Source organism: Amia ocellicauda, chromosome 3 (assembly GCF_036373705.1).
Source record: "Amia ocellicauda isolate fAmiCal2 chromosome 3, fAmiCal2.hap1, whole genome shotgun sequence".
Taxonomy (NCBI): Eukaryota; Metazoa; Chordata; class Actinopteri; order Amiiformes; family Amiidae; genus Amia; species Amia ocellicauda.
In genome coordinates, this window is record NC_089852.1 from 50,853,672 (window position 1) to 50,865,917 (window position 12,246).

The 12,246-nt window shown below is 36.3% G+C and overlaps 1 protein-coding gene across 3 annotated transcripts in view; it reads left to right on the forward strand.

Annotated features, from left to right (window-relative positions):
• LOC136746956 (1,4-alpha-glucan-branching enzyme) overlaps nt 1-12,246 on the forward strand; it is a 374,922-nt gene that overhangs the window by 187,879 nt on the left and 174,797 nt on the right. For all 3 annotated transcript variants that reach the window (XM_066699867.1, XM_066699866.1, XM_066699865.1), the window contains exons 8-9: nt 5,380-5,495; nt 7,633-7,760. In XM_066699867.1, coding sequence (XP_066555964.1) covers nt 5,380-5,495; nt 7,633-7,760 — 244 coding nt within the window. The remainder of the gene's footprint in view (nt 1-5,379; nt 5,496-7,632; nt 7,761-12,246) is intronic.

The window sequence follows — 12,246 nt, forward strand, 5'->3', positions numbered from 1 at the left end:
GCATTTGACTTGGTGATTTATTAATTTCAGTTTCCAGTTTCCAGGACTCCTGTGCTCTTGAGGTTACCCTTAAATAGCAAAGATTGGAGTTTCTTGGTTGTATTTCAACTCTTAACTTTTATTGTGTGTTGTTTGACTCATGTTTTGACACTTAAATCCAGTGCAATCACTGCCAAGATGTCAGTTTGCATTTGTGCAGGGGATGTGTCCTGGGTCCTAGGGGCTCTCTGATGTTGATTGCAGCTGCTCAAGAACCACCTTGCTTCAGCTCCTGACATGGAAAAGGGCGGAAGGAAGTTGGTATTTCTCTTTCAGTTGCATGCCACTTCAGACCTACTGCAGCTTTGCTGGTGATTGCACTGGACTGACAACTAGGGTTACCATATGGTTCCACAATCCCTGGGAGATTTTGGCACGGGAAAGGAATTTAAGTTGTTCCTTAAAGTGAAATAAATGAATGCATAAACTATTACATCTTTGCAAAGACATATGTTGATGCCTAATCACAGTGCAGGACAATCAAGTCACTCGGAACTGCTCACATGTCCTACCACTAATAAGCTGTTCACTCAGTTTGCCTAATTGGAAAATAAATTGCAAACTAATGCATTTTTGTAAAATACCAGAAGATGATAAATGTTGACTTTGACACATTAGCGGATGCAAATCCAATAAATAAATAAAAATTGCTTTTTTTTGTTGTTGTTTTTCTTTTTCCTTTTTTGCAGTCAAAAGATGTTAGTCTTTTTTATTCCTCTGTGTATTTCTCTTTTCATTATATCAGGGACTCTGATTAGCTGCTCATTCAGTCTTAGAGTGCTGTATTAGTCTTGAGAAAGGTAATTTTTTTAAGGTATTAATTACTTTGTTTGGGGGAAATTTTTAATTCTGTTCTCTCTCAGTGCTGGGGGGAACATGGAACCATATGGTCACTCTTCTTAAAACTTAAAAAATTGTAAAATAAAAAATGTATCAGGATATAAAATATGAAAAAGGCAAGGCTGTCCCTTAAGAAGATTAAGCAAACAGGATTATTTAAAACTTTTTTTTTTTCAGAAAACATGGATATTTACAATTTAAGCAATACACATTGCAGATTGCTAGATTGAGATTTATGTGAATATGCTGGGCTTCTGTGATTGATGCAGACTGGAACACTTATCATTAATGACAGAAATCGTGTTAACTGTCAATTTAATTGACACAAGAAAGGATGAAGTCATATCAACATGAAATCACATTTGTCATATTTAAACTATTTGGTGAAGTTGCTCTTTCTATTATAATCATGCGAAATGATATAATCAACACTAAATGTGAAATATCACAAATATGAAGTATATTCAGCTCTCAATAATATCAATTTCAGTCCAGAAAAGAATTAGGAAAGTGCAGTAACAAAAGTCAAACTGAAACTATGAATTTGAATTGAAAGAAAGGTACACTGATATGGTGGGGTTTTTCTATAAAACATCAGGGTATGCAGGATACAGCACCAACTATCTTTATCACACTTCCCTATGGCGTTTTTATTTCATTATTATAATTGTTAAAATCACAGCTTGACTGGACAACTAGTTAAGAAATGTTGGGGTTTCAACTATGCAGACCCACTAACATTACAGAGTGTTTGTTCTACAGAACTATTTGATCTAAATTCTTATTTTAGACGTCATTTTCTTTGGATGTTGCTGGGTCATTTACATGTGAAGAGCTTTTGACCCTGACCATCTTCACTGATGTGATCAAGTCTCTACCTTGAAATTCGAATGCTGTGATTTCTCCTTACCCATGGTCTATTCATTCATTTTGAAATCTTAGACTATTTCCAGTATTGCTCTCTAATTTTTAATGCTCTTGGGATTTTCCTCTCCCTTATTCAGGGAAACGCATCATACATCTAATGCAGCCCTCAGGTTATCCCCCAGGGCCTAGTACAGATCAATCAGACTCTAACCATCAAAGATCTCTAGGAACATCACGCAATTGTACAGCGCTAAGGGAGGCTTTGCACTGGGGTCTCAGTGCTTGCTATTTTGACTATTACTTAAAATATATTAACAGGAATTCAGTTATCAGGTCAGGATAATGCTTTTAGTTTTAGTTTGGGCTTTTGCGTTGACATTTCAATAAGGTTACAATGTATTATTTGGCTTTTACCTATTGGGTAGCTTCCGGAGGTCCACATGGGACAGCAGCAAGGGCAGTGATGGGGAAGGAGGAGAGAAGCAAACACTAGGAAGGACGGGTGAATGATCACGGCTAAATTCACCATTTAATTGATATATGTTGGTAATTGCAAGTATTCATTTTTCCTCTTCCATTATGTAAAATGATGTCCAAGACACTGTCAAGTGCTTCCAAGTGTTGTCAGGAAAATATTGCACTCAAGGTGTTTTTTCTAAACTAAACTGGATGGTTGAAGTGCCTGGCAATAGGATAAAGAAGAGGTAAAGAAGTTCTGAAGACATATACAGTAAAGTGAATTCGTCACTTAATTGAACGATTAAGGCAGTCATCAAGTTTAAAGTTTCAGAAGGTCAGTGGGTGGGTCTGAATGTCTGTCCTCTCCTTCAAGACTGTCTTGGGTATTGAATTTCTTTTGGGAATGCACAGGCATGTAAAAGATCTTTAAAAAAACAAACAAACAAAAAACAAAAAAAACATGCCAAGTGTGTGACACAAGGAATTAGGCAGACCGAATAGGGGCGTTTATCCTTATTCAGCTTTGGTGTCTTTCACAGCTGATTGCTCAGCCAGCCGTGGTTGATAGCCTGCATAGGAGATTAACTAGATATATTCAATTTGGTGAGAGCGCAACTTGCCACTTCACAGGCTGAAAGGAACCAGGCCCGTAATTGGCTACCACTTAGTATTTGACAAGGGGTAAACAGCTTAAAATCGTTTTCAAAAGCATGTGAAGAGCTGCTCTCCTCCGCATCTATCTGATTTACCAGTACCATTACTCACTAATTATCCCCTCTGGGATGGACAGAGGAGAGCTTCTGAAATGCTAAAAGGTTGTTTAGAATGAGGAAAACGCTGTTGTCTTTTCCTCTGTGTACGTACTGACTCCCACAATCTGCTTCCGAACATTTCTTTAACAGAAAACGTAAACTGATTTTTTTTTATTTTTTTTTGAATTTCCTGGAGAAGTACCTACAACTTTCAAACTTATTTTTTTCCTCCCTACTGCCTATGTGCTTGTATTTTTTCCCTAGCATGTTGGAACAACAATGTAAGTTAAACTGTAAGTGCAGTCTTGTTGATTATGTGATTTCTGTGATGCTACTAAATTTCCCCCTGCTAATCTGCATCAGTTTCACAGAACTACTCAACTCTGCCATGAAAGGCCAAACCATGTCAGCACTGTGCTTGCTCCAAGGTCAATTAGGTGCATTCAGTAAGCTTAACACCATGCATTCTTCCCTTTTCAAGCCACAGAAGATTTGTTGTCCTTAGTGTGGAAAGTAACTCACCACCTTAATTACCTGGTTTTTAAGTCTGCTTTTATTTTGTCCATGAGAGCCGTATAAGATATTTTTCTTTATAATTGTAAGGGTACAGTGTATTTGAGTGTGGCTAGAATTATTTTTTCAAAATAACCAACATCATATCAACACAACTTCAGTGGTTTTTGTACTCTTGCAAAACCCATTAATGCTGTTGATCCTGAGTCTACCCAAATACCATTACCTCGTGTCTAAGTCACAGGAATCACTCTGGATGTAAAGCTGAAGTGAATAATAATGAAGGTTGGCAGAAAATAAATGTACCTCAAATTAGTTCTGGGAAATTTCATCAAGTGACATTGGAATATTGAAGTGACTATAGCATCCCATCCAGTGAGACGTGCTCTATTAACCAAACCTTGAATTGGAAATCAATGAAGGTTATATTAAGACTCTCTCAGTGAAGAGCTTTCAGGTGACAAAGTGTCCATTCCAAAATAATATATAGGAAAGCAGGCAGTGATCTTCTGTTCCTGAAATGAGTCATTCTGAATTAGTGCAATAAGCTGAGGAGCAGCTGTCTGTCAAGACTGGTGAGTTGAGAGTTTTGCTAGTCTTGTCTCTATGTCCATAAACTTGCTGCCAAGATGTGTAGAACAGCTGTTCTATCTGTTTGGTGGACAGAAGGTCAAATTATCTTGGCAAGAGAGAGATCAGCTGACGTGAGCATATCATTGATCTAATTCTAAACTGAGTGCAGTTATCTCTGTGAATTCCCCCACGCGGTGTTTATTTACTTGAGAGATACATGGGATCTTGTCAAGCCAAATAGGGCTTCTGAGCCATTTTATATTGTAGCCCATGAAACCTGAGTGTAGTTAGGAGGAAGTCATTGATCTCAGAGCAACACCAAGTTAAACAGTTATAATTGTAAACTCATCCTCCAAGAATATGTTTGTGGAGATGAGTAACACTATATGACCCCTTCAAATGATGTGACTTGACTGGATCAGAAATACGCCTGCTACCCACAAGGAGTAAAATTAGGCCACAAGCCAAACATCTTAATTTCTGAACTAGTTTCCTCTTCGGTAGATTCCAAGATATTGAGTGGTTTTCAAGTAAATTCAAAATAGTATCATATGTGAAGGCTTCAGGCTTAATCATCAACCTTGACCCTGAACATATGTTTTAAGAAGGCAAGAGGAAAAGGTTTAATCCAACCAGATATTTAAGGGGATTTAACCTTGGGAACTGAGGTTGAATGTTTCCATGGAAAGGTGAATCGTGCCAGCATTGAGAGAGCATCGCTCAGAGGTGTACTGGAATAGATCTAACTAGATAACAGTCCTAGGTTTACATGCAGCTTAATCATTGTCCACCTCATGTTGCACTGGATATTAAAACTCCCACGATAATGATTTATTTATTAGCTTGCCTTATCCTGGGCAAATTACATTTTACAGAAGGAACATTTTTAAGCATTACAAGTGCAGCAATACAATCAGTACAAAATAAAATAAGTATACAACTAATAAATACATCTTGCACTTCAACACAGAGTGATTAGGTCCCTCCTTCATTTCAATGTTATTCATAATCTGAGAAATTGTTCTAACAAAGACATGTGCTCAGAAGAACATATTTTTTTTTATGTTTTTTTTTTTTACCGAACTTGTACTATGGTTCCATCTCCTGAAAAAAACTTTTTTTTCAGCAAGTGGCTAGTCTGGCTACTAACCTTGAGAATGAAGAATATGCCCTGGTAACATTTTGGAAGTTAGACAGCCATTTGAACTTCCAATGAACTATTGTACTTGTAATGAGTGTTTGTTAATTTTTATTAGATTTTTGTAGTTTTATTGTGTAGATCATCAGTGGCGTGGCAGAGGGTCTTTATCAAGATATGTTGATGCTTTTCTTTCAGCTGGGAAGTCCTGAGATTTCTGCTGTCTAACCTGCGTTGGTGGATGGAGGAGTATCAATTCGATGGCTTTAGATTTGATGGCGTGACCTCCATGCTGTATCACCATCATGGCATTGGTAAAGATGATATTCACATCTCGACTGGGCTATAAAAAACTCTTGAATGTTGTTTGAAAGTTGCATTGCTCTTGGGAGATGCAAAACCTGTATTAACTTACCCACAAATACATATTTAAAAAAAGGCTTTTCAATATAAAGCAAGTTACAAAAATAAAATGTATTAAATGTAATAAAGGAACAAATGAAACCAATTGTGCAATAACAGTGATATAATGTGATCTTCAAGGCATTTTCAGTTTTAAGTATAGTGCAAAGTCCCAGGGGCTACATTGTTTGGGAAATTATATTCATTAAAATATTTGGAGTTCTAAATAAATGTAGGGCCTCATCAATTTACTTTTTAAGACTAATATACTTTTTTATATACTTAACTTCTTCTCCTCAGTTCTGCTAGATTTGTAGCACTTAAATAATATTATTGGAATTCATACGTTCATAATATTCCTAATCACATCTTGTTTGTATATGTCAGTCCACCTAGTGCAATACACAATGCTTACAAATAGGACTTACACCTATTACAAAATGCATAAATAAGAGGCATTTGTATATGAGTCCCTGCATCCGAGAGACCTTGTTTCCCCTGATCAATAGGGCAATGGGAAACACAGTTTAGACTGGAAAACTGTGAACATGAACAAAACATAATTCCTACGCAAAATACAAGTTACTTCTGTTCTCTTGGTGGAAACATCTTGTTAGTTGGGTTAGAAGCAGTGTAGATAGATTCATATTTGTATTTTATAATTGAGGACAGCAGTAAGGAAAACAACTCTGTGCCTAAAGAACTCTTGTTCCCCACCTCCCTTGACTTTTTGCACCCACTGCTGGAGACAAATCCATCTTTGAAAAAGGCCTTGAGCAGAGTGATTAACTACACCGCAATACACATTTAGCCTATAGTTAATACTGCAAGCAGTTCGGTATTCAGTTTACTTGGAAATCACTACTGTATCATATAGAGTCAAGGGTCAGCTGGTTTATTAGAATAACGCATAAAAACTGACAAGCAGTATGCTTTTAATATGAATGCAATGGAAGGCTATTTAACAGTTAAAGTGTTTTGAATCTGTTTACTCTTTCTAAATCTACTTGGTAACAGCTTGGCTTCTCAAAATGTAACAAGATATCAGTGCCGTGTTCAGAAAAAAAAAAAATTGTTGTGACCAACTGTCATTAAATGTATATATTAAAATGAAACATATTTCAGAAACATTTGCTCCACCTCCTTGCATTAAGTTAAGAACAGGAATCATGAAAACTGTGAAATCCAAACTTGGTCCGGGTGTAGCACAGCCTTGCAGTTTGTTTCTTTTTTAAATAAAAAATGATTATGGAAATGGACACTTTGATTATTTTGACCAAAAAAATGCATTAATGTAGTAACTAACAACTCTGAACAGAGAGTACATGGAAACCCTGCAGCCCTCAGGGACTTATCAATAGCAATGTGTTTCAATGGAAACTGTTAAGAGACCACATATATGTTATACATTATATGTGTTATATATAATAAAATAATATTATAAAATATATATAATATAAGAAGCTGTAGATTGAAGCAAGTGGAAACATCTTGGGGAGACCTTCATCCACCAGTGGATCGATATAGGCTGATGATGAAAGATATCGCTGCTCTAGAGGCAGTTCAGAGGCGAGCAACCAGACTTATTCCAGGTGTGAAGGGAATGTGCTACTGAGAGACTGAGGGAACTGAACCTTTTCACCCTGGAACAGAGGAGACTACGTGGGGACTCGATTCAAGTCTTCAAAATCATGAAAGGCATCGACCACATCAAACCAGAGGAGCTTTTCCAGATCAGAAGGGACACACGCACCCAGGGACACAAATGGAAATTGGACTTCAAGGCATTCAAGACAGAAAACAGGAGACACTTCTTCACACAGAGAGTGGAACAAACTCCCCAGCAATGTGGTTGGAGCTGAAAATTTGGGATCATTTAAAAATAGACTAGATAAGATCCTTGGATCATTTAGTTAATTAATGGAAACCAAATGACCATGATGGGTCGAATGGCCTCCTCTCATTTGTAAACTTTCTAATGTTCTCATGATATATGTATATCAGAGTATTAGCTGGTACATGTCCTTTTCTGTCTCTTCTCCCCTGCAGGTGTGGGCTTTTCAGGAGACTACAATGAATATTTCGGCCTCCAGGTAGATGAGGATTCCCTGATCTACCTACAGGTGTCCAACTATATCCTTCACACCCTTTACCCTGACTGCATTACCATTGCGGAGGTGAGAAACCAACCATAACCTGTGATGGTGTTTTGTGTCGTTGCTATCCTAGCACTGTTTGTGGAGCCCCATATCATGCTAAGCACAGCTTCCACACATCTGCATTTAAACACCAAGAATGCGTTTGCTTTAATGAAGTGTGACTGGAAAGGTGACTTGGAGCCCATACAGTTACATTTGTTTCATGTCACAGAAATAGTATTAAATGTAGCTACACATTTTGTGTCAATGAACCTGTTATTTTACTTATTTATTTATACATTCATTCACAATACATTCCACATTCTTTCTTGCCATGGCAGCTTTCAAATTCACACTCACCCCAGTCTCCACGGTGAGTTTTTTTAGGTCTGCATCTGTGATGTGAGCCATGGCAGCTGTATAAACAACCCATGGTACTGTACATAAATCAGATGTGTAAGAGTTAAACATGACACAAAAGCAAATGTGGCTCTGAGATAGAGTTCTGGTAATTAATAAGCTGTTTGTATTTCAGATGTTTATTTTAGTTGTATTTTTTCATTTTTTATAGTTTCTACAAAATGAATGAACCAATTGAAAACATTTGTCGTGTTTTTGAGTGGAGTGCTTTACTTCTAATTCTGCATTTAAGTTGGTTATTAATCTAAAAGGTCTCAGTACTCTCAGATTTGTTATTGGCCCTTGATAGCTTGCACTGTTCTAATTAGCTAAGAAGGATCGGAGATGGCTCTAAAGTGTATACAATAACCCAACAATTTGGTATCAAACACAAGGGGGCATATAGTGCTTTCAATGGTTTTCATGATCTGTTACTATTGCCCAGGTTTAGAAAACAAAGTATTGGGAGTGATTTTAGAACACCTTTTGTTTATGAATTTATTTTTGGTACTGCTAACCATAAGAAGGAATTTAAAAATAATGTTTGGACAGTGTGGTATTATATGATACTCTATGTTTGTCATTCTGTTATTCTGTGGTTATATATAGCTAACACCCTAAATATGTCTAATCATTGGACTGAATTGCAGAATTAAGATTACGGTCTTAGCTTCTGATTTACTTCTGATAGCCATGCATTATAACCAATTCACATACAGAGTTCCAGCCATTAGGCTAAGGGAAAATATACCCAGACAGGAATATTTTTTTTAATAGGAATGGTCATCTCAAAGGACTGTTTATGTCTCCAAATGTTTTTTTGTTTTCTTTTTAAACCAGTTTTGCTTTACTCTGCTTTGTAATTAAATTTGACGTGAAATAGCAGTCAAAATTATGGAGCTAGCTAGTGGAAAAATCTTGATGATAAACCACAAAGAAAGGAAGAAACAGAATAAACTGTTGATTAGTGTGAAAATGTGTTAATCATCTCAATTGATAATTCAAAAGACTTGCTTTGCTAGCATATTACTGCAGATGCATCTCATCACAGTACCACGCAAATGTTAGCAATTACAGCTGCTTACACTCAAGGCATTCTGTCACAAAACTGTATCCCCACTCATCTTTGCTCATTAAAATCCAAATCCCTCAGACTTAAATGCATATATAGGCTTTTGCAGTTACACAAAAATGAGTTTTGTGTGTTAATCAAACTTCACTTTGGAAAAAAATATTTTGTATGTCTCTGTTTAGAATTTGTGTGATAAACCATGTTCATCAGTCAAGACCAAGTTGCTTTGAATGAAAGCACTTACTAAATATCAATAGTAATAATATTTACAGTGATAGTTGACAGTGTTCATACCCTTCATTTTAAACCATATTATTTGGTTATTCATTTTGTTTATTAAATATTATTCACTAAACTATAATTATTTATCAATACAATTGTATTTCCAAATTTAATCCAGTTTAATTGAACTGAGTTATGATAGAGTGTGTGTCCACTCTTGACTGCTGTATCATTGATTTCTATGGAGTGGCAGTCCAATATATATGCTCCCCCCCGGCTTAAGTGTAAATTATGTATTATTCAGTTTACTACATTAGAGGGTAAAACACAAAACAGGGTAAATAGTGCAGCCAGTAATGGTTTTGAAATGGTAAGTTAACATAGCTGAAATATATTGCCTAAGTAAGTTCTTTCAGTGCTTTTGCCTTCCCAACTTCTATTGGATTTAAAGACTAGATTAATTTTCAGATTCCTAGAATGTGAATGGGTTAAATTCTGGTGCTGAATATATGAAATACTTTCAGTAGCCATCCAGTGACATTGCCTGCTGTAGTGATTAATGAAAGTAGTTATTATGTTATTTTTTAAATGTCCAATTTGCTCTAATTGCCTCTGTAATTAATGAGGAATATTCTTTGAAACCATATTAACAATGAATGGAAATTGCTATTGTCAGTCCTTTCTATTTTTTTGTATCCCCTCAAAAGCTGAATTTGATTAATGCAGTTTTACGGTTCATGAAAATTGTTTATACTGTTGGCAAATAACCATCTACAAAAATAACAAATTTCTCTCACTTTTCTGAATTAATAACCCAGATTAGTACGCATTTCTTTCCAGAGAAGCCTTCAAAGTCACTGTGCAACATTTGATGTAACTGACATTGCAGAGCATTGTAGCTCTAAAATTGCATTATTGTATTCCAGTGTATTTGTTAGCTTAAGAAACACAGTTGAAAGAACCGTTGGCTGGGCTTCCATATACTCCTACTTCTGGTGAAATGATGCATGTGCACTAATCAGATTTGGGGCCCAAGAAAACAGCCACAGAGAAGCACAGGGTAAATCTGAGAAATGCATGAGAATGAAGCAGAATACAAGGGCATCCACACCCATTTCCACATATAAACCCAAGTTTAACATTCAAATAAGATCTCATTCAATATCTTTAAAGGACAGCAGGGCAGTTTCTAGTGCTCGTTCCAAGGTGGCAGAGAAAAAAGGTGTCGCATGACGTCCACAATGTTATTCCATGTTACTGCTGTTCTTTGTGTGTGTAAACCACCTTTTCCAACACTCAGCTGTGGCTGTAACCATTTAAACAGCAACAATTGACAAACCAAAAGCGAGCACTGCAGTCCCTAAGAAATCTCTGAAGCTCTGAATGTGTATTTCATTTATATTGATCTCCCTGCCACTTAGATGCGTGGTTATGAATACTTTCGCAGTTCGTGTGAGCAGGTTTGTTCAAACACATTATTTGTTGAGCACCATTCCATACTGTGTACAATGTAACATTTTAAAGGGCGGTATTAATATCGTACAGAATCTGAAGTTACGTACTTTGTTTGTTTTACAAACCTGCACCAAGGTCACTTTAGAAATGGAAGAGCAACATCCCTGATTGCACACTGACTGCTTGAGCTTAAATAAAACTGTCACTAGCTGTGCCTGTCACTAAGTTATTTGGAACATTAAATGTAGGCAGGAGAGGGGAAAATATATATCTGTGTTAAACCATTACGCACAGTTCAGTGGTGGTCAGAAATAACAGGACCGTTTCCAGACAGCACGTGAGTTAAATGGAATATGTGTGAGAGAAAAGTAAAACTCTATGCATCGATATCAGAAAATACTGAATACTGAAAATATTGGCATTTCATATTCACTGTTTCCCCCTCTAGTGTTCATGTGACAAATTGTTTCAGAGATTAGGAACGCTTTGTTCCATGCGATTAAACAAAATTAATCTTTGTTTTGGTCGTGGCAGTGTTTTTTTGTTTTTTTTCACTCTATTGAATAGCTCAGAACAAAGAAGCGATCTGTTTATAAGACGAGTATTAACTCTGCATGAATTTAATTGTTTATAAGCAATAAAAACAAAAAAACTAGTAAAAGGAAAGATCATTTAGAGGTTTTGCATGGAAAACCCTAATTAAGACAAACATTTCAGATGCAGAGCATGAATCTGGATTTAAATGTCATTAGTTTTGCCTCTCTGCAATTATTTGATGCTGTTCATCCTAAACACTGTTTTATCCAGTTATTGAGGCTGTAATGCACTTCCATCATAAACAACTGAACATATAAAACCTCCAATACACAAAAGCAGCTTTCACAGAAAAGGATGTAAAAGCACACTGCTGGATAAACTGTTTTAAAAGAATTTTAAAAGAATTTCCTGAAACAATTAGCAAGCCACATTGATATGATGTTAAAATATATGCCTTTTTTCACTTACAATTACAGGCACCGCAGAGAGAGAGAGGAGATTCAATAAAACATACGCAACTTCTGATGATCACATCTTAATATTTACCTTTGCTCTCACTTGCTGATTGACATCTTCTCCTTATGCAATGCCACTTTTGAACATTGCCCTTGTTTAAAAGAAAAAGATTAGATTTCATCGATTTCAGCTGTGACAAGATAATGAAATATGCACTGGTTCCACAGACAGACAGATTATACCCCTCTTGTTTGAGGTCTGTGTTGGAATTTTAACACTTTTTTCCCTTCTTTTTCTTTGCCTTTCTTCACTCACATTTAACTTGCTAAAATATGAAACACTAAGCGATCATCCCTGTTTTGATGGAGTTGGAAAGGGCGGGTT